Source organism: Lissotriton vulgaris, chromosome 8 (genome assembly GCF_964263255.1).
Source record: "Lissotriton vulgaris chromosome 8, aLisVul1.2, whole genome shotgun sequence".
In the NCBI taxonomy this organism is placed as follows: Eukaryota; Metazoa; Chordata; class Amphibia; order Caudata; family Salamandridae; genus Lissotriton; species Lissotriton vulgaris.
In genome coordinates, this window is record NC_141696.1 from 1329743722 (window position 1) to 1329767554 (window position 23833).

The 23833-nt window shown below is 41.7% G+C and overlaps 1 protein-coding gene across 1 annotated transcript; it reads left to right on the forward strand.

Moving 5' to 3' along the window:
* Positions 1-663: 663 nt before the first annotated feature.
* LOC147698680 (matrix metalloproteinase-18-like) lies at positions 664-23095 on the forward strand. The gene is made up of 10 exons (XM_086935270.1): positions 664-920; positions 6618-6862; positions 6962-7110; positions 7733-7858; positions 14738-14899; positions 16211-16328; positions 17813-17946; positions 19264-19423; positions 19798-19901; positions 22215-23095. Exons 1-10 carry the CDS (start codon positions 816-818, stop codon positions 22322-22324), a joined length of 1413 nt encoding a protein of 470 aa, XP_086791396.1. The 5' UTR covers positions 664-815; the 3' UTR covers positions 22325-23095.
* The last annotated feature ends 738 nt before the right edge of the window (positions 23096-23833 follow it).

Below are 23833 nucleotides of genomic sequence, written 5' to 3' on the forward strand. Positions count from 1 at the left end.
AGATTTAATTGTAGTAAAATCCAAAGGTGTTGACTAAATCTAGACCCAATAATCCACGTATTGTTTATATATGGCCAAAACACTCCTCTATTTAGTTCATATGACGTAAATAATTCGGCTAAGTACTCATTAGATCCCACCTGAGTGTTCTACATGAGTGTTTATGGACCACCCGAGTGCTGGAATATGTGTCGATGGTCAAAGAGACAAGTGTGGGAATAATGATAGCGCTACCACATGGAGTAAATTATAACATGTACCCTCTGTATACTGTGAGAAAATTGATTGCAACTGACTAAGCGGTTCTGTCACCACCTGAAGAGCACAGCTCCCCACACACCTCGCTGCCACACTGTTACCGTCATTTAACCCCCCCCCCTCCCCCCCCCCCCTCCCCAGCAGAGCATGGGCTTGTGTGGAGTGTTTTTGACAACTCTTGTCCTGGGGCATACAATATCATACATCTGTAACTCTGCTGAGCACGAATTCGTATGACATATACATATGAACCAGCATAAGGAAGGAAGTGCTTGCCTCACTTCCCCGTGGGGTTAGCTCCGCAACAAGTAGTTTATGATCATCTGGCGAGGTGGGGGTGGGAAGAGAATTGCCAAACAGCCAGTGTGTCACCTTTGCACGTTTGTGATTTTTTTTTCATTTCTTGGTACAAAACTGCAGGAAGTTGTTCTCGTTGAGCAACCCAGCCTGCCCCGGTGATGCTCACGCATCCTATATAAACCCTGTGTCCAGGTGAGACAGGACAGTGAGAACGGCCGCCTATAGACTCCCATACACCGACCGGAGTGAAGACAAGGATGGCGAGCCTGCCCTTCATCCTGATACTTTGTGTATCACACTCCTTTGCCTTTCCTGCGCTCAAGGAACCTGAGAAACAAGACAAGACCTTACGCCTAGCAGAGGTAAGTCTTTTACCCCAGTATATACTAATGATTAGATGTTGAAGCTCGTTCCGGTAAGGTCATTAAAATATCTAATTTGAATAAAATGCCCCAGTGCAGTGTAGAACATAACTACAATATTTAGTTGCAATATTATAAGAGATAATATCACACCGGCTGCCAGAGTCGGACGCAATTGTGCAAAAAAAAAAAAATAGTGGTAAATGTTTGTTATGAAGTACGTCACATTTAACTAATGTTTGCTGTTTTTTGTGATGCGGTTTAACCACATAAAGTACAAATGCGGTAACACAGAACATGTAATTTAGAAACAAGAAAGCTGAGCCTGTTTTTCACCAACAAACATCGAATGCTACCCTGTGCCATTAAATGTGCAAAAATATGTGCAAGCGCTATTTCTGCACGATTTCCCATGTATACCGAAATGTGTGGCAGTGTTGCAGTTAACGACCGTTCGCAATTTCTGAATCGTGATATTACTGCACGTCTACAGAACAAGTCTTTTGAGAGCCATTCAACACAAAAAGTTTTTTAAAAGTCTTGCATTTCTCATGAATCACTTGCCTTACAAAGGAGTGCAGAATGTGCACTTACAGTGTTTGTTTGCTTCGTTTCACGGCAGTGTAGGCATGCCCTGGAGCGCCATTATGCGGCAGGAGGTGGCATGAACGCCTGACTCACATTTTGAAAGGCGGCCAATCGCGTGTGTCATCCTTGCGATGAATCCATTTGTGAATCTCCTCCAGCTGAAAGGTCATAAACATGAGTTCCATGTAATAGAACAACTGTGACCCGGGAGGTTGTTTGAAACCGAAAAGAAGGCTGGGTCACAACCATGGACATGTGTCTGCGGTGTTTGCATTTGTCAGCCTCACTGGCGGGTACACATAAACAGTTTCGTGTTGGCAGCTTTCGAATGTGTCTGCAGTATAATCTGGGGCACGGTTTCGAGTTTCGTTGGGGGGAATTTTCAGAGCTCTTGAGGTTAGCGCCATATTTCTCCATATAATATGTTTTTCATTATTGCCACTGGCCATGCGGCAGATGTAGATGCTGATTTCCTTCCAAAGTAAATGTGCCACGTTTTTTTGGTTTATATTAGTCAATGGTGCTATTTGGTTTGGAGGCCCTTAAAGTATATTCTGCAAACGAGAGTTTTATTTCCATTGTAAACTGGACCCCTGTAATCCCTATTTACAGGGCACAAGTCGTAAAAAAAGAAGTGGGGGGATGCTGTCTCTGGAAGTGACGTCACGACAGGAAGTGATGTCACGAAAGGTGCCGAGCTCCTCGTCCCAGAGAGGCCAAAGAGTGAAGTCCAGCTGTTTGGCAGGGGGGATGGCATCCCCCCCAGTAAAATAAGAGGGGGGATGCCGTCCACCCGCGTGGCACCCCGACTCGAGCCTTGCCTATTTATGCCCGCGTCACGAGTAATGAGGAATCATAATTCCGCTATTAACAGCAGGTTACCAGCTGCAGCTACGGCCCGTGGAGGGTGTTTCGGTGGGGCGGAGAGGCTGGGCAAGGGAGTGCCAGGGTGGGGGGTGCTAAAAACCGGAGTATGGATAATTGAAGGTAAATAAACAATTTAATTAATAAAACGAATTTCGTAGCGCACCCTGCATCACAAAATGTGTTGCAGGGTGTGCAACGAAATTCGTTTTATTTATTAAATTGTTGACTTACCTTCAATTATCCATACTCCGATTTTTAGCACCCCCACCCTGCTCCTCCCCCGCCCCGCCTCTCCGCCCCACCGAAACTCCCTCCACGGGCCGCGGCTGACTAGCTGAATGGGGAGCACAGGTTAGTTAGATGGCAATTCCACACTTATGGCATTTTCTCAGAACACCTTCTGCGTACTTGAATCAGGTTGAACTTATCTGAGGAAAACCATCTACATTTGGGAAATACAGATGCAACAATAAGTGTTGAAATCTCAGCTTTCATGTTCGTGTCCCATTCCTTCTTCACAAACAAGTAATGATGTGGTAATACCACATCTGGAATTCACATGCGGCATCCGGTGCGGTACTACCACACCGGAATTCTCATCAGAACACCTAATGCTAATCCTAATGGTTTCTAATTTTTAATTATTTGCTCAGTATTTCTAGTATGGAGACACGTCATTACCTAATGTAATGGGAAGTTACAGCGTAAACATGCATATTCACTACCACTTCTGAATCCCTCAAATTGTACTTTCTTGCTATCACTTAACACATTACAATTCAAAATGTGAAAAACAATCAGATAAAATGCATAGGCAAACAGGAGTTAACAAAGCAATTTAAAAAAGCATGGGTATCTTACAAAAATCCAAAGTACATGGTGCACTATGGGTGTAACTAGTAAGGCTTACATTACAACTCAACTTCAGGAATAGTCAAGGAAGGTTGACTGAGAGGACTGTGTGTGAAATGCCCACAGGTCACGCTAACTTCTGGAAAATTGCAGCAGTGGAAGTGCAGATGTCTGTTTGAAAGTCAAACCATACTTTAAAATGATACAAACTAATAAAAAAAAACATGTCGACCTGGGATCCCGATGATAAAATTGCCATTAGAGGCCCTTACGTTTTTAGGTTTGCGGGTGGAACTACAATTCAATTACCATTGGCACATTTAACCTCCAACGAATGAAAATACTGGCAGCAGAAGCTTGTCTACACCAGCTGCCTAATGGCAGTAAGAAATTCAAGAATCACTCATGCAAAACTGATTTAGACTCTTATAGGACCGATTCAAAAAAGGAATTTGCACTTTTATGTAGAACTTGGGTGAATAAACACCATCATTTATAAGTGCAAACTCATAGTGGCTAACGATAGACACACATAAATTGGTTTACTCACATTTAACTTAATATTCTGCCAGTCTGTCCGCTTTTTAAATGTGATTAAATCGTATCATATGGGGTGTATATATATATATATATATATATATATATATATATATATATATATATATATATATATATATATATATATATATATATAGCTGCACGTTTTCTGCCTCCATGCGGTATCAGAAAAAAGAAAGGCCGGCACACTGGTATCCGTTTTCCAAAATTTAATACCAGAACCCCCCTTCACCCCTCGCAGACGCGTTTCGCCTTTGCAGGCTTTGTCAGTGCAACGTTAGTGACAGAATCAAAACCACCATTTAAAGTCATTGGTCAATTGCATTTACAATCAAAATAGAAAAAGGACAATTTTTCTCAAAATGTGGTGGGCGCCATCTTGTAAAAAATAAATAAATAAATAATATATATATATATATATATATATATATATATATATATATATATATATATATATATATATATATATATATATATATATATATATATATATATATATATATATACCTACGTCTAGTAGTAAACAATCCTGTAGAAATCCCTAAAAAGAACTGGTTTAACCAGAGAAAAGGATTTTACAAGTGCCAAAGTTGTAAAGCTTGCTTAAATGGTGTGAATAAAAAGAGTTTTGCCTTAGCATTTGGGAAAGGGGACCAACAAATTAAACATATGCTAACCTGAAAAACTGAATACGTAGTCTCTATCCTCGAATGTCCCTGTAAGTTAAAATATGTGGGAAGTACGAAACTACAGGGACACAAAAGAATATTGCAACACATACGTGCAATCAAGAATAAAGATCCAACTTACCCAGTTGCTGGTCATTTTAATGAGAAACACCAGGGAGATGTCAGATTACTGCAATACTATCTAATTGACACCATACCCCCAAGTAAGAGAGGGGGGGACCCGGATGAAAAACTGAGGAAATTGGAAACTAGCTATATATTGAAGCTAGATTCCAAACATCCTTATGGGCTAAACTTAACAGAAGATTTATATACTGGCCTATAAAAATAGTCAAGGAGTATGCAATATTACTAGTCTGAATGATGAGAAAATCTGAAGTGATAGATGAGAAATACCTATACATGTTCAGTATAGAAGTGTGGTGTAATCTCAGCAAATAAAAGTGTAAACAGTAAGAAATGGCCTCAATAATAACAAAAAAATGGAAAAATAATAAAAACGAATTTTAATTGCAACTTTTTTATAGGAACAATCAAAATATACAGAATTATGGTTGTAGGTTGTAATGTCACAAATAAGTTTCCTTTTTTTCATCATCATGGTTTGCACATTAACGATGAAAGTTCACTTTCTTTTTCATTTTCACTAAACACCTATCCTTATCAGAGGCCTCTGAGTAGGATTATAGATTGCGCTACAACCTGGCAGAAACAAAAATCTGGCCCCAAAAAACCCAAAGATACCGTAAATATGTAACAAACATATACAGGAAAGCGTAATTTTGCACATGCGATTTTGCACTCATGGTATTGAAACCGATAAGATATATATGTAAAATAGAGCTTGAGAGAGAAAATGTTTTTTTAATAAATGTATATATATTTATTTATTTATATATTTATAATATTTAAATCTAGGAGATACATAAAATATCCCTTAGATGCTCTATGGTATTTATACCGAGATGAATTGTACTGTATTGCGAATTTTGCACAAGAACATATGTAAATTTTGCTTAGACTTGTACATATTTTAATTGAAGGTATCTTTGTGGTATTAATACCGATATAATAATTTGCGTCAATTGCACATCAATATATGCGGATTTGCACAAGAAATAAGAAACGCTTGTATTTAACTGTATAATACAATAATGTACATACAAGTGAATTACAGTCTGCTATTGAGCCGGAACATGCTGAATATGTTAAGATTGTAGCATCATTTGCACAGTTTTTTTAAATAAGAGCACTGTCACTTTAAAATTGCATCACAAAAAAGAAAGAAAAAAATGTTAATGTTGGTATATAAGAAACCAGGTGACCATTTACTGTGTCATGTGATCAAGGTACGTCAGTACCGAAACGCGTAATGGCCGACCGAGTAACAGCTCAATAAACCAACAAAACTTTAAACTTACCTGGGTCTGTGCTCCACGTTTCTTTTCGAGAGGATAGAGCGCCTGCATCCTGCTTGTGGAGTGGAGTGGCAGAGATATATATATACCTATATATATATATATAGGTATACATATCTATAGCTATAGATATATATCTATCTATATATGTACGTATATATATATATGTCATGCATTCTTTCAATCAAAAGCCTTGAGAAAATCGCCGAAGATGAAACAAGTGTCGGCTGTTTCATCTTTTGACACAAACCTTATTGTCACTAAACTTTGGATGTCTCGACAATAAAGTTTTGTATCTACTACATTGACAGAACCTGAAGGAATGACTGTGTAGTGCTCTGCAGTTATCATTGTGATATATATATTTATATTTCCAATTCTTAACTCTACGTACCTAGCAGATATATATCTCCAAATCACACACATCTAGAGTTAAGTATAATGAGCCCAAAACATACCTTAATGTTGTTCCCTTCAGGATTTTCTTGTAGTCGATTTTTCTGCCACAATATTATGGCTTGTCGATAGTAAAACCTTGGTATTCTAATAGTAAACTGAGAGCCCGGCTGGCCATGGAGAGTGTTTCGAGAGGACATCCAGAATGGGATGTTTTGGAGCCAACCTTTAAGACACTGCACATCACAGAATACAAATATCTTTTTTATTGGCTTTTCACCTAATGCCCATGGAATCCAGATTTTAAATGTACCCCATTTCCTTTCCAGAAATACTTGAAAAGCTATTACAATCTTGAAACTGTGGATAGGCCTATCACACGGATGAAGAGCAGTAATCCGTTCTCTGAAAAGCTCAAGCAAATGCAAGACTTCTTTGGATTGGAGGTGACTGGGAGGCTGGATCCGGCCACTGTGGAGATAATGGAGAAACCACGGTGTGCAAATCCGGATATTGCAAACTATGTTACCTCGGAAAGTAATTCAAAGTGGGAAACAACTAACCTTACATACAGGTAGGAAGAAGCAGAGTTATTTAAGTTCTTCAGAGATGTGACTCTGCTGAGTCAAATCTACTCACTATAGGAAACTAACTGGCTTCCATTTATTTTCAGAATTCTAAACTTCACTCCAGATATGATACAGGCTAATGTGGAGCAGGTAATCCAGAAAGCGTTTAAAGTTTGGAGCAATGTGACACCACTGAAGTTCACCAGGATATATGATGCCACTTCAGACATTGAAATCTCTTTTGTGGCTGGAGGTAAGTCCTTTTGTCAATTCTTTTGCCAAGTGTACCTTTGAATTGGCTACAAAAGTCCCACTCTGAACCTTCCCATTTGCTTTAAGAGGAATGTCAGCCACACAAACCTTCTTGTTAACAAACTGTATGGGGAAACCAGGAAACGTCATTATACCTCTGATATATATATATATCTTTATATATATGTATTGTCAAAGCACATATGTGCTTAGTTACCATTCGATATTTTGCCCCTCTATATTCTGTCCATGATTTTAAGGTTCCATGATATTCCCTACTCAATATTTAAGAGGCACAACATCATTTATGATCTCTTTTGAAAAAGCTGAATGTTTTATTAGAATAGGAGAATGCATTTAACCAAGGGAGTCATTTCAACGGTATAGCCAACAAAATTCCATAAAAATATTAACTTTTGATTAGCTCATTGCAAGTAATGAGACAATGCAAAGGCACACAAGGTCAGAAAACAAGACTTTTACACATTTCTACTGTCATTTCTATCTGCACAATACCTATCCTTGGAACTAGGAAATAAATATGCCCATTAAAGTGAAAGAGATTGTTACTATTGTTGGCCATGCAGTAACTGGCACACACCTATGTCTTTTTTTTACTGTAGATCATGGAGACAATTCTCCATTTGATGGGCCAGGAGAGTTTTTGGCCCATGCTTTTGATCCTGGATATGGGGTAGGCGGAGACGTCCACTTTGATGAAGATGAAACATGGTCAAAAAACACAGATGGTAGGTTACAAGTCTCCTTCACTATCTCTTGTACATATCTAATGACCCGTTTGTAAATATTAGGATACGTGTTTGGCGTAAAGCATTTTATTTTAAAGTCAATATTTTGGTGTTTCTCGTAGTTTTCAGTTGTAATAGGATCCCCTTACAGGATACTCCACTTAAGACTCTTTGGGGTTTGTTTACAAGCCCCTTGCGCCACCGGTGCGTCACTTTTAACAAACAGTGCTCACTCAGTGCTTATAGGATGCTGTTGCCTGATGTTCCCTTGCCTCACTACTGCTTCTTCTCTCAACTGAGAGGAAGTAGAACATTAGGAATAAAGCCTGGAGAACATCCAAGATGGGGAAGAAACTGGAAAGACTGGGCACACAACTCAGGGAGGAGAGATTTCGAGCTGGAGGATCACATGAAACATGTACAATTCCAAAGGACATACAGTAAAACACCTTTAAGGCCAGATGTAAGAAGACACTGTTTTACGATTTACTAATTGCGACACCTGCGATTCACAATTAGGAAATCACAAAACAGCATGTATGAAAGAGTTTTGAAAACTTTCTGCTATTCCAAGTGAGTCGCAAATGACCTACCTCATGATTAATAATGAGGTAGGTCGCAATTTGCGACCCATTAGGAATCGCAAAAATCACAGGGATGGTGGCCTGCTGAGGTCAGCAGATAACCATGTCTGTAATTGCTTTTAAATAAAGCAATTTTTGTTGTTGTAAAGTAGGCAGTTTTCCTTAAAGGAAAATCGGCTGCTTCACAAAAAATAAAAGTTTTCCTTTCATTTTTAGGTTTCGCCTATTATCATTCGCTTGCGAATGTAATAGGCGAAAATTCAAGGGCTCAATCGACTAGTGAAACCACTGCGGTTTCTTCACAGTGTATGTGAGTCACGTGACCACAAAAGCGGGTCACGTGACCACACAAGCACACGTATCTGATCCTTCGAGCCCCCCTTCCCTCGTGTAGGAATCTCTACGACCATCGGTTAAACATCTGTCAGTAACCCCTCATCATTGTAAAATCTACTCTGCCCATCCAACTTTCCTTTTTCCAAAGAAAAAAGCCTGTCACTCGCGTGGGTGGTGTTCTGTTACTTTACAATGCTAAGCATTAATACGATTATATATAGTTAACACAGTGTGCGTCCTGCTCCCTGGCGTGTCACCTACTGGGACTTTCTCAAATGCAGTTCCTTCCTTAAGAGCGCGGCTCAGTACTTTTACCAGTCACATTTCCATGAGAGTTGGATCAGAGTCGCAACCCTTAGTTAGTGTCCAGACCCCACACCCCTTCCCCCGCCTAGTGCAACCCTCACCTCCTCAGCACTCAGCCGCTGTCTCAGCAACTCCCCGCCCCTCTCCCCTGCACTTCACGTGATCCAGTCGCTTCCGCAATCATTCTCCGAGCATGCGCACTGCAAGGTATAGCTCTTTCCGGCTCGGCGGGCTAGTTTAGGGAGCATAAAAGGAGGACAAGCCGTTTATGTCTCCTGTTTGAGCTCTATTCTATTGACATACATTGTCATTCTCTAATGCTAGTGTCTCGCTCCTGTCCTGGTCGAGAAAAAACTCTAATTTAAATCTAAAACGCACATATTCAATATGATATTGTGTTAACTTTCTATTAGTCACATGTAGCATTGTGATACCACCTCAAACTTAGCACAACTGTAGAAAAGTGACCTAGGTTCATGTTCACGTGTAGGTAACTGCACCAGAATCAGCTGGCTGGTGGAGGGGGGGAGCCCTACCTCCCCTAAAACCAGGGAAGGATTAACACGCAGCCATGGTGGTCAGTGCAAAAAATGTGTTTCAAATGCGCAGTCTAGTGGCTTGTCGATTTTCTTTGTTTACAGCGTAGCGAGCATGGGTATGCAGATGACGTGTGTAGCCTCGTGTCCTCTCAGTGAAAAGGGAAGTAGACAAGTTGCTCAGCGCTGATGCGGCTGCATTCAACAGGGCGTTCACATTGAATGCCAGGTCACCGCCACATGTTAGCGTATGACTTGCACCAGGGGTCTGTCTGATGGCAGAAAATTGTTAATACTGAGGTATGTTCAGGTTACGTCTTCATATCTGCAAAAAAGTCTGCGAGGTTCTGCCTCATTAAAATCTTTCGGTATGTCTGTGTGTTGTGAATGAACGTTTTCTTCTTGTAGCTTTTTCCCGCTTACAGTGTTGTTCATAGATCTATAAGGTTGTGGGGAAACAAATTCTCTGAATTTTTTCATACATCCGTCTCGTCTGTTCCCAAATGGTGGCATGTACGCGAATAGGATTGGAGATACTACAGGGCTGGGTTGGAGGCGCCGGTTCAGATGCACCTTTGCTCTCTTATTTATCCAGCGTAAATCTGTCCTCTGCACGTCGTGACTTTGTGTCCAGAACATGTTGCAATTGCTATTCCATTAATACACGGGGTTCTACAACCCATGGGGAAAACCCATTTTCTAATTTCTTTATATGTGACCTGTGACTCACTCAGTCGCCTATTATACAGAAAAGAGGACCGAACTCCGCTGTAATATATATAACAATATGTCTATAGTTGTATTCTGACGTCCTATCCCTGCTACTGGAGCCAGCAGCCTAGGGCGAAGGCAGGGCAGGTCACAACATAATTATAGCTGCTGTTTATAGGATTAGAAAGCAAAACCTGCCTTTTCTTTCTTCTGCGTTGATTTTTCTACCTCTACATTGTTAAGTAATAAGATGTTTATAACAACATGTGCATTTTTCGCACTCATTAGGTAATTAAAGAAAAGTTAGAAACTTCTTGGTTGTATCCACGTATTCTTAGCTACTGTGCCTTAAAAAACAAGCACTGGCGTTGCCAATAGGTTTCGCATTTGGAAAGTTGGAGCTATTGGTTTTGTAAATGACATTTTATATTTATATATCGTTATTGGCATTGTCAATAACAATATATAAATATAAAATGTCATGTACAAAACCAATAGCTCCAACTTTCCAAATGCGAAACCTATTGGCAACGCCAGTGCTTGTTTAAGAGCAGGCAGTGGTCTGTGGGACCACAGGCTGCTCTTAACAATGCTTTAACAAAAACTCTCAAAGGGAAAGGGGACCCCTTCAAATTTTCAAATGGGTTACCACCTACTTGAAGTAGGTGGCAAAATGCAAATGTTTTGCGACCGCATTTCGGTCGCAAAACATTCATACATACCAATGCGATTTGGTTATTAGCAAGGGACACGCTAAACACACCACTTACTAATACTGAATTGCAAACCCAAACTGAGATTCGGTAGCAGATTATCGAATCACAATTTGGGTTTCATAAATGTGTATACCCTTTTTTGCTTTTGCAAATGGGCCAATTCTGTGTATCGGCCCGTTTGCGACCTCAGAAAGCATTTATACACGTGGCCCTTAAAAGCTTGTTACATTCAAACACATACAAAGAACATTGATGTAGCCAGACTCTCTTAGAGGGCAAGTGTGGCCCAGGCCTGCTCCTGCTACTGCTTTTGAGGTTTTTAATAATTTTAGTTTTTGATAAATACCCTTTGAGTTGAAGTCCAGCATAAATGGCAGTCCTGGCCCACCCTCTGGGAGCCTTGAACCTAGCCCTTAGGGAAAGTATGCCACTGCTAAACATATATTTGGACCTGCCCAGTTTATTGTTGTTATTGTTATTTTTGATTTGTAACGCGCCTAATCACCTACAGGCCTCTAAGCGCTAGGAAATCGATGGTACAAACAACAACTTTAGCAGCACAGATAGGCAACCAATATCCTAGTTGGCACACAAGGACCTCCTAAATAGCAGCGTTTTTGACCCCTTTCTAAAGCGTAGGAGGTTCTCTTCCCTGCGCAGCGGCTCAGGTAGTGTGTTCCATAGTTGAGGAACCAACACCGAGAAGGCTCTTCCGCCCTTGGTGACAAGTTTATACCGAGGGCAGACCAACAATTGAGAGTCTGAGGATCTGAGGGTTCTCATTGGGCTGTACACCGCCACACGGTCTTTAATGTATGCAGGCGCCATGCCATAGATGGCTTTGTGGGCTATACATAAGCTTTTGAATTCCACTCGCTCCTTAATAGGGAGCCAGTGAAGGCTCTGTAACAGGGGAGATGCTTTAGTTCGTCTTGGCAGTCTAAAAATGAGGCGAGCAGCATCGTTCATCACAACCTGTAGCCTGTTTGTCAGGATTTTTGGCAGACCAAGGTAGAGAGCATTTCCATAGTCAATCCTTGAAAGCACGGTGGCTGCGACAATGGAGCGTAACATGGATTGGGAGATGACGGGTACTAGTTTCCGTAGCTGTCGAATAATATTGGTACAACTACCCACCACTGAAGAGATCTGGTTACCCATTGATAGGTCGCAGTCTAATTTAATCCCCAGACTCTTCACATTCAGGCTGGGTTTTGGAGCCGGGCCTAACTCTGCGGGCCAGTAATGGTCACACCATGGAGAGGTGGCGGATGGAATCACCAGTACCTCAGTCTTATCTGGATTGATTTTTAGGAGGTTTCCTGTCATCCATTGGACCGTGTATCTCAAGATGTTCTGAGTGTGGAGTTGAGCGGCCCTAGTGTTGTCGACACTCAGCAACAGCTGCGTGTCGTCCGCATAGTTAAATACTGTGCAGCCCATGCGCACCAAAGAAGCAATCAGCGGCTGCAGGTATAGGTTAAATAGAAGTGGGGACAGGGCCCAGCCCTGGGGCACCCCACATTCTAATTTCCCCACTTCAGAGGTTTCTTCCCCAAGTTGTATTCTTTGGGTCCTTCCTGACAAAAAGGACTGCAACCATCTGAAGGCCCGGCCTTTGATGCCAAAGTCGCTCAGTCTTTCCAGCAGCAAAGCATGGCTGACGGTTTTGAACGCCGCTGAAAGGTCTAACAATATCAGGGCGCTCGTCTTTAGACTCTCTTTAGACTCGTCTGGGTGGGATTTATAGTATGAGATGTAACTAATCATACTGTGACCCTTTTTGATGCTGATTAACAGACATTATGCAACTCATAAGAACACATAACTAATCATACTGTGACCCTTTTTGATGCTGATTAACAGACATTGTCCAACTCATAAGAACACATAACTAATCATACTGTGACCCTTTTTGATGCTGATTAACAGACATTGTGCAACTCATAAGAACACATAACTAATCATACTGTGACCCTTTTTGATGCTGATTAACAGACAGTATGCCACTCATAACAAAGCATAACAGCTCAACAAAATACAAAAAAGGCAAATTCTGAAATCCTTAATATATTAATTTATAATGCGCACAAATAGAATTACAAACGTTCGAGTGCTGTTTATAGACACTTAGTAGGACATAGTTGGACAAGCAAATACATCTGCAGGTAGGTAGATTTATTAACGACCACTATGCACATGTGTAATTGTATGAAATTAAAAGAAAAAACATGAATATGATTAGAGGAACAGAGAAAAGATGTTTTTCTTAAATGGTCAATGTTTTAATGCGTTGGCGCTGTTGAAGTTCTTGACTGCCTGGTGCCACAGAGATAGCTTGTGTTGAAGGGGTTGCTGGTTTGTCGTGGGCCTGGAATGCTAGTTTATAGTTTGTTACTGTTGAATGCAAGCACTTTACAGCAAAGAGGATGAAAGTTTATATTTTTGGTGATGGGGAGCACAGTGCATTCTGGCTCTGACTTGCAACTGGGGGTCGGCAACAACTAGAGACATATGCTTCCTCAGTCCTACGACTAGAAATGCTGCCAGGTTTCCCCCAGTTTTAAATTTGTGTTTGAGCTCAGCAAACAAGATCTGAATATAGGCTATTCCTGTATCTCAGTCAGGATATTACAACTGCTAAGGGGTGACAATTGGCAGCCACGGCCAATTATAAATAAATAAAACGAATTTCGTAGCGCACCCTGCATCACATTTTGCGACGCAGGGCGCGCTATGAAATTCATTTTACTAATTAAATTGTTTACTTGCCTTCAATTATCCATACGCCAGTTTTTAGCACCCCACCACCCTGCCCCTCCCCCGCCCCACCGAAACTCCCTCCATGGGCCGTGGCTGACAATTGGTTTAGTTTGATTTATGTTTTAACATTGCTGCACATGGAAATTGCTACCAATATTTGCTACTGTATTTATCAGGGCCAAAAATCATACCAGATTCATGCAATCGATCTCTCAGGGCAGTGGAACATGCCCATTTACCAGGTGTGGTACAATCCCTTCCCAAAAGAATTGATAACCAAATGGTCATGGCTAAGATGGAGGAGAACACCATCGACCAAGAGTCTTTATGATTGACTTGGAATGAGCAACACTAACATTGTTTGCCTGCTTCTGAAAGTACGCCAAAAATCTATATGAATTGTCCGTATAAATTATGTAAAGCCTTTTGAGCATATTTACAAGGTGGAGTTAAGCCATGCTAAGGGGCTTATTATCAAGAAATGGCATTAAAATTATCACCTCTTTAGCGGCAGGAAACTGACACTAAAGCGGTGATAACAGGCTTGATAATACGCCCTTGTGAATTCCCATAGAAGCCATTGTTCTGGTGTCAACATGGGCTTCTATTGGAATTCTCAAGGGCATATTATCAAGCCCATTATCGCCGCTTTAGCGGCAGTTTCCTGCCGCTAAAGCGGCGATAATTTTAACACTTTTCTTGATAATATGCCCCCAAGTGACTTAGCGCCACCTTATAAATATCGTTATGCCACCGGCCATCTGGTGGCGATAGGGGCTTATAAATATACCTCTTTGTGTAGAAAGTGTCTCCAATAAAGGTGTATTCATCAAAGGGATGCAGGGCCATCAAACATGTGGTGCATAGTCATGTTTGGATCTGGGACAGTCCCACCTTAAATACATTTCATATTTCTTTTTTCTCCAGGAACCAACTTGTTTCTCATCGCAGCTCATGAAATTGGCCATGCACTGGGTCTCGCTCACTCCAAAGACCCCGGCGCTTTGATGTTTCCGTTTGTCGTCAATGTTAACACCAAGGAGTTTCAGCTATCTCAGGATGACATTAATGGAATTCAGTCCCTTTATGGTACGCAACAATTGTGAATCTAAAGTTTATAAAATGACAAGCGACTAAATGAGTCTGGCAAGCCAAAGCCTGAGTGAGTAGAGAGTTCCAATATACACAGTCAACAGCACCAAGCTACGGAGACATATACTCAAGGTTCCCCACAATGAAATCTACAGCATTGAAGTACACAAACCTCTGTCTTAATTTGTCAGGGATTGCCTCTAAAGGGAAATCTCCAACAAGTAGGCTGACAAATTGATACAGTCGACATTACCAGGCTGCACAAATGGCCAATACAGCATCATATAAGAATAACAAAGCATAAAGCAACATAACATAAAATACAATAAATAAGCCATTACTTATATCAGGAATTCCTGAATTTTACAATGCTTAATGCTATCATAGCCTTCCACTAATAATATTACTCTTGGCGTTATTGGATGTCATATGTAAGTGACATCAAATGTCAATCAACCAATCAATCGCCTGGATTTGTAAAGTGTGCTAATCACCCAGAGGGTATCCAGGTTCTTGGTTCATGATACTCGGGGCTCAGTTGAATAGCCAGCCTCTGCGTCCCTTTCTGAACTCCTGAAGGGAGGGAGATGTCCTCAGGTGGTTGTGGAAGCTGTTTCAAGATGTCTCTGTGAGGTAGGAGAAGGAGCAACCTCCACATTTGCTGCGGCGAATGCAGGGTGTATAGGCAAGGGAGAAAGAGGTGGAGTGCAGGTGTCTGGAGGGTCAGTGGAAGTTCAGGCAGTGTTAATGTATGTTGGTTCTTGGTTGTGCAAGGCTTTGTAGGCATGCGTCAGAATCTTGAATTGGCATCTCTTGAGTATGGGGAGCTAGTCGAGTTCCTTCAATGGGGGGTTATCTGAGTCCTTCTGGGGAGGTCTAGGATGAGTCTGAAGTCTCATGATGTGGTTCCATCATAGAGAGTATTGCTATAGTTCAGGCAACTGGTGTCGAAGGCTTGGGTGATATATGTCTTGTGGATACAGCGAGCCATTTGAAGATCTTACGGAGCATGCAGAGGGTGCGGAAACAGGTGGAGAAATCAGCATTCATCTGGATCTTCATGATGAGTCTACAGTCCAGGATGATTCTGAGTTTCTGGGCCTGATCTATGGGGTGGGAGGGTGTCCCAGGTTGGCAGGTCACACAACGAGGTGGTGCTTCCAAAGAGTAGTACTTCTGTCTTGTATGTTTTGAGTCTGAGTCAGTTATTTTCATCCATTTGGCAAATGCCATATACATGTGGTTCAAAATTCCTGAGAATGTGTTAATACTAATTGGATGAAAACATGATTTCATTTTTTCTCCTAGGGTTATCGAAGAATCCTGTTCAACCTACAGGGCCTACCACTCCATCAGCTTGTGATCCCAATTTGTTTTTTGATGCTATCACCACTCTCAGAGGAGAAATAATTTTTTTTAAAGACAGGTAAGCATTATTTGCATGAAATACGGATCTGTTCCATAACACTTGAGCAAGCACGCTACAGGAAGTTCTAGAAAAACCCCTGACCCCTGACCTGATAACTATAGTAAAAGGCCACTGCCATTTTGTAGGAGACTGATGACATTTTTCACACTTTTCCTAGCTGTACCAACTTTTCTGGCCAGAATTTAGACAATAATGAATTCATAATAGACTGCCATAATCAATATTTGCTTGAGGATAGAAGGTATTAAGAAGAGTAAATATGTGCTTTAATCCAAATCAAGAATTTCTAGGCGTAGTTGAATTTTGCTTCCTAATCTCTAACTAGATGTACAACAGTCATGAAAAAATGGACAGACTCTCCATATCTTCCCACTTCCTTCTACTCTATTCCTTATCTTTGCCTTCCAGTGCAACCCTTTGTTATCTTTCAATGGTATGCACACTTAGGGGGTCATTATGGTGGCGGAAGGACCGCCACCTCTGGGCCGGCGGTGGCAGTCCTTTCGCAATCACCAAGCGTATTACCCACCACCAAATTAGGACGGCGGTGGGTACCGCGGCAGACGCAAAGTCCGTCCGCCGCTTCACCACCAAAGGCAATCGCACTGATTGCCTGGCGGATGGTGCAGGGCCCCTAAAATGGTGGCGGTGCCTAGCAGGCACCATCCACCAAATTAGGATGTGGGCATAGGAAAGGCCTGTCCATGGCGGCATCGCCATAGAAAGGCTGGTGGGGATTGGGTTGGGGGACCGTTGCGGGCCCCTGTTGTTCGTGGGGGTATCGCTAAACTGGGGGTACGCATGGTACACCGCGTGGTGCCTGCCACGTAGTGCAGGGAAATGCAGTGCAAGCACTTTTAACATTGCGTACGGTGCTGCAGCCAGCAGCACCGCCCGCAATGTTAAAAGTCCTGGATGCGTCCGCCAGTATGGCGGGTGCATCCTAATCGCAGTGGTGGGATTGCTGCATGTCTTGCGGCCGGTCCCAAATACTGCTAGGATGGTGGGCGGATCTAGTCCGCCATCGTATTCAGCCCCTTAGTCTGTTAATCCTGATCAAACATAAACATTAAGTGGTATAAGCTTTTCTTAATCAACTAACAAAGCCATGCACTTTTTAAATTCCCATGTTGGTTCTTGTTGTGTTTGACGCTTTGTAATGTGATTTTGATATTTAAAGTTCAATCTTTTCATCTAACATCTCCCTGACACATCATATGGAGCTATGAAATGTATCAGCTAGTTTGACAGATGATGGAAGCATCATGCAATCCTTTGAAGAAGCTCAAATTAAAAGCAATACATTTATGCTCCTGATTAGGTAACTAAGGAATCCCTATAACTAGAGTATTTTAACCAATCTGTCACTTTCCTAACCAAATGATGGTAATGTGTGGTCATTTGTCAACACGATTATAAATCTACATCTAGTTTAGTAGTATGTGTATCAAAATGTGAAACTATTGCATTCTATTCTACAGGTTCTGTTGGCGCAATCTTCCCCAAACCTCAGACACTGAACTGCGTGTGATCAAAATGTTTTGGCCTTCTTTACCATCAGAGATTGATGCTGCCTATGAAAATACTGATGCTGATCAAGTTCGCATTTTCAAAGGTGATTTATAGACCTATTTTTCAGGTTACTGCGAACAAAGTAATGCATTGATAAAAACAATGTTGACGTGGAGCAAATTGTTACAGCATTTAAAATCTAATTGAGCATAGAAAATATGCTGATGATCCAAAAGTGATTTCCATATTGTTCATTTAAAGAGGAAATTCAACATTTGTGGCCTTGCAAAAGGTTTTAGATTTGTGAGAGTGTGATTTACATTTTAAAAAAGTCCTTAAATTACTTATGAGTAATTCAGGGGGACCACATTTTTCACAGCTTTGCGACAGTTAAATGTCACAAAAAGTGATGGAAACCATCTCAAGGCCTTTAAAAGGGAATTACTTCTCAACGCAAAACTTGATTTGCACTCAAAAGAGGCCCTAAAGTAAAGGAAAGTAGTAATTTGCGTCACTTTGCCCCAAGTCGACATTGCATCGGAGTGGTACATGGGTATTCCCATGCAATGATCCATGGATTTTGACCCAAAACCCTATCTGATAAAAAAGTAGTTGGTGGCTTGAACCAAATATGTGTGCCTTCTACAGGAAGGCTTAACATTGGTGAAATGTTTTCTTTCCTAAAATCATTTCTAACTTTGCATGCAAAATTTACATTGGAAGTACTGAGGATGTGTTGTGTTTGCCACAAAATTGTTAATTCCGTTATGTACGGTAAATAAAAGAAAATGCTGCATATAGTGGAATTGACTGGGGAACACATTTAGTTGAGACTGCACATAGTGGATTTAGCCGGGGAACTCATTCAAATGAGGCCCTAGCGATACTGTTCTGGCACAGTGCTGAACCTGATACGAGTAAGAACTGATTATTCACACTTCCAGGCTTTCAGTACTTAATTTGAGCAGGTGTTTTCCAGTGCTCGGCACCGGAACTTAATTGTCAATATCTGCACACATGACATACAGTGCCACCTGGTGGCACTGTTTGTCTAATTTTGGGATGAGCACTGTAACAGTTGTTTATTAATGAATACATTAAAAACGACTAAACCTGCCACCCAAGCCATTCCTGTAGCTTTGTGGGCCTTTAATAGTCTGTATTGTCCCACTTGTAAGAGTGTGATGTTTGTTGATTGTGTTGTACTGTCATTGGCTGGGCAATGGATGTTGCAAACTGCAACAGCCTACTAAAGAGGGAACTGGCACTTATTCTTTTAAAAATCAAGCACTGGTTGTTTTTCTCTTTTTTACCTTCTCTTTTCCCCCAACCTCCACCTCCTGCTGTTGTTCAGTAGCTTGCTTGCGAAATGCAGCGCCTAAAAAAACACAGCAATGAAGAAACTCATTATTTTTTGCAGGCTCTAAATACTGGGCTCTTAGTGCATATGAAATTCTTGAAGGGTACCCCAAGAACATCTACAAACTTGGATTCCCAAGAAACGTGACGCAGATTGACGCTGCTTCCTATGATGAAGGCACAAGAAAAACATACTTTTTCGTTGGAGAGCAATACTGGAGGTAAAAGGGACGAAAGGGGATAGGGTGAAGCTAATGGGATCTCATCACCTGCCCACAAGAGTCCAAACCAAATCTATGTTATGACTTGAAAGCTGTAATACTGGCTATTTTTAAAAAAATGCTATGTTGATAAAAAATTAACAACAAATACAGATTATCAATGCGGGGGAGCACTTTAAAGAGTTTCATGAGAAGAAACATCAGATGTCAACTAAACCTTTCCTCTCCCTCTCGGTTCCTCGTCCTCTCTCTTCTCTCACATACTGTTCGCCCTGATATATGTCTGAGCATGAACTCTTCAAAGTAGTCGGCCATCATGTTGCAAATGAAGTAAAATGATTCTGACAATGCTTGTTATCCTCCTCTGTCTTTAGGTTTGATGAAAAGAATCAGAAAATGGACAAAGGTTTCCCGAGACGGGTAGAAGAGGACTTTCCAGGAATTGGCCATAAGATCGATGCTGTTTTCCAAAGCGACGGTAAGATCTTCAGAAAAGCTGCATGTATTTGACAATTTTTTATGCATTACTTATAATAGCATCACTATGCATACGATGACTCTGGAATGTGTTCATCTAGTGCTATAGTGTGTGCCACGTGACTGCCACCTGATGGATTATCGATCTCCCAGGGACCCATGCTGCAATGGTTCCACTGAGCGGTCCTTTCATACACGATCAATTTCGTCAGATCATCTGGACTCACCCATCGCTTCTCTCGACCCTTGGCTTTTAAACTTCCGCTTTCTTGTCCTGCATTTCTGGCGTTTCAGAAATAAGACACCTGAACATCAACAAAGACAATATTCTTTTCGGAAGGCTTTGTCTAGTTCTTCCCTTACTTACTCAACCTTCCTATGTGGTGGGCATCACAGCTCTGAAAGCATCTCAATGAGGCTAGCTGGTCCTAAGACATTTATTTGAATATGCCAAAAACCGTAGTTGCGTGCTACGAAGCATTATATCCAAATTGTTGCAGCCAGGGAGTCGAGTCACTGTTAACTTTGTTGTATGTGGAAAATGCATTGAGTTTACACCTTTGGTAATAGTGAATCTTACAAAACAAAAAAAAGCCCATCCTTTGACCACACATATATACTGACATTATGCGCCACTGCAATGTCCGAAATCTCTGACCTGTCACCAACTGGTGGTGTAATGCCCTTCCTTAGACAGCCCATACTTCAATGCCCTACTTCAAAGGGCCATTGGAGAAAGCTTTCCATCGATGGAGCCAATGGGGTCTGGCGGTGGGAAGTTGATGATGAGCCCTACTCTAAGGGGGATATGTACTAGGAAGTGGAGGAGAGAGGTGCTAGCATTCCTGGCTTAATGCCTCTCTCCTCCACTTCTGAAATGCAAGGCTGCACCATATTTACAAGAATGTGGTGCAGCCCTGCGTTCCCCCCTGCGATGGCGCTAGGTTTAGCAGTTTAGCACCAACGCAGGCACCCTTGCACCAGAGTGCAAAGGTGTGGGTGTCTGCATGCAGGGGAAGATTGTTTATGTGTAGGAAGGTGTCCCTTCCTGCACATAAACAATCCTAGAAATGCCATTCTTTCACTTTCATGCGTGCTGCTTCATGCAGCACAAATGCAAGTGACAAAATGGAATTAAAAAAAAAGTTTGTTTATGTACAGGAAAGGACACCTTCCTGTACATAAACAAACAATGACCTTTTGCTTTTTCCATGTGTGCTGTACCAGGCAGCAAACATGGAAAAAGCAAAACCAAGGAGAAATAATGAATTTCTCCTCATTTCGCAATCTAAAGACCAGTTTTTACCTGGTCTTAATTTTGGCACTGCCTCCTATATATGCCACACTTGTACATAGGGGGCAGCGTAAAATGAATGGGGGTTGCGGTGGAACGCCCACGGCAATACCCACTGCCCACCCCTTTCGTGCTAACCATAGCATGAAAGGGGGCCTTACGTACAAGGCAGCGTTAAGCCACGTTAAGTGGCATAAAGCTGCCTTGCACATAAGGCGCAGCCCCTATCGCCACCACAACATCACTATCGGTGAAGTTGTGGTGGCCATAGGGGCATGTACATATGCCCCTAAAGGAGGCAGACAAACTGAGGGTTTGACAGACAGGGTACTCTGTTGCATTTGTGGATCTACCCTGTCCTCCAAAATCTAAGTTAGCCCCTAAATCTAGCCCTTAGTCAATAATGAAAGCCGACTAGACTACGGAAACACCCTTTATGTCGGAACCACAGCCAAACTACAGAAAAAATTCAACGCATCCAAAACGCCTCAGCCAGACTCATCCTAGACATCCCCCGCCAAGCTCACATTTCTGGTCACCTGAAAGACCTCCACTGGCTCCCCGTCAACAAGAGAATAACGTTCCGCCTCCTCACCCATGCACACAAAGCCCTCTACGACCTAGGACCCGAATACCTCAACACGCGAATGTCCTTCTACACCCCCACCCGCCAACTTCGATCGTCCAATCAAGCCCTCACCGCAATTCCACGCATCCAAAGATCCACCATGGGAGGAAGATCCTTCTCCTACTTAGCGGCAAGACCTGGAATTCCCTCCCCACCCACCTCCGCCTCCCACAGAACCACCTCTCCTTCAGAAAACAACTAAAAACTTGGATATTTGATAAGTAAAGCTCCCCCCCTCCCTCAAGCGCCTTGAGACCCTCTGGGTGAGTAGTGCGCTATACAAATTTAAACTTGACTTGACTATGTGCATGCACCTCAGTACAGCCTTGTAACACAAAACAAACATGTTAGCAATATAAATAGCAACTAACTCCTGTTTCTCATATTTCTAGGATTCCTGTATTTCTTCAGTGGATCAGTGCAACATGAGTTCAGCTTGAAAACCAAGAGAGTTACCAGAATATTGAAAAGCAACAGCTGGCTGAGCTGTACAGAAAAATAAAAAAAACACACGAGCTTGCAGCGAGAGGATTCTACATGAAGATAAAAGAAGAAATACCACTGTATCACTGTTCACCCTGCCATTTCACATTCTTTTGGACAATTAATAGCAACTGTGTGCCCCAGGTTTACCACTAGGCGCTCCTCTTGGACAATTAATAGCAACTGTGTGCCCCAGGTTTACCACTAGGCGCTCCTCTGAAGTTTGAGATAATATTACAATAGGCCACATGGTCTTTTGGTTTAATTGATAAGACCCAGCTTTTATTTGCAATATTACATTTTACACTAGCCAGCTTGTGGCTTCCTGCAGGGCACACTAAGGGTTCTGAAGTATTCTGATAAAAGTATGAGTCTGTCATCTGTATCACAATAACACACAAATTCCCTAAGCCCCAGGTTGCTCCTTCTTTTTACACTTAAGCCGGTCTATGCTATGGCATGCCACTACCTCGAGGTGGCGTGGTCTCCATATAAAACAATAAATAATGGAAATGGCAACGATTTCGCTAACTACAATAAACGAGAATCCATGTCACCTTTCAAGCTACTAGAGTTCAACCCCTCTATTGGTAGAGCTCATGCTTATTAAATGTGGCCACTTCCATTAAAACCCTTCACCATCCATCTTACAGTCTAGGCTAATACAAGGGATTGCAGTTATTTAAGAATATGTTAAATATGTGTATTTAATTAGTGGTTTTTGATAAAAAAATATATATAAATATATATATTTATATGTTGTACTGAAGAATAAAGTATTTATATGTTTAAAAATCCTTTGCATTTTAAAGTTCTTTCCGGTGTAAGTATAATTGGGGGTATTAAATGTTCCCTGCCAAGCTGATGATGCCAGGCATACAGTACATACATAGCCTTGGAATTTCGGTTCATGTCACATCACACAGAGTGAGCAGAAGGCGGAGTGCTGGAGGAAGAAGCCTGCACCCTAAGCATTTCGGCATTCTGGTCCGAGTCCACTCCCCCTTTTGAGGGTTCACAGAACAACAAGCAGAGGAATCTTACGCAATGTTGCGATAATCATTTATATGAGCAACTGAATGAGGGCCAACAAATTTTGTTTGAGCATTTTTAAAACATTACAATTGTCCATTTCTAAGGTGGACAATTCCAATTTTATTTATTCAAGTCAAGGTACAAATATCCATGTCTAGGACATAGTGAGGACTGGGGCATTTTTCTTGGTATACCCCTTTACACGTTTAGTTGTATCCTCCACTTTCCAAGCCTAGTGGGGAGGATTCTACCTCATGCCTTTTTTAATCCACCACCAGACACTCTCTGACCCTTTAAATCTCTCTTGTAGGTTCCTGCTCTTTCCATTTGTGAAGATGTATCTTCTTTCTCTCCATCCATCTCCCATTGTATGTGTTCTCTCTCTTGTTCTGGGTCAAGGTCTCTGATGAGGAAAAACTAATTGCTGATCCACAAAAATAATGCAGGTGGACCCCACCTGCAACCATCGGCACTGGGCTGACGTTTGCCAAAT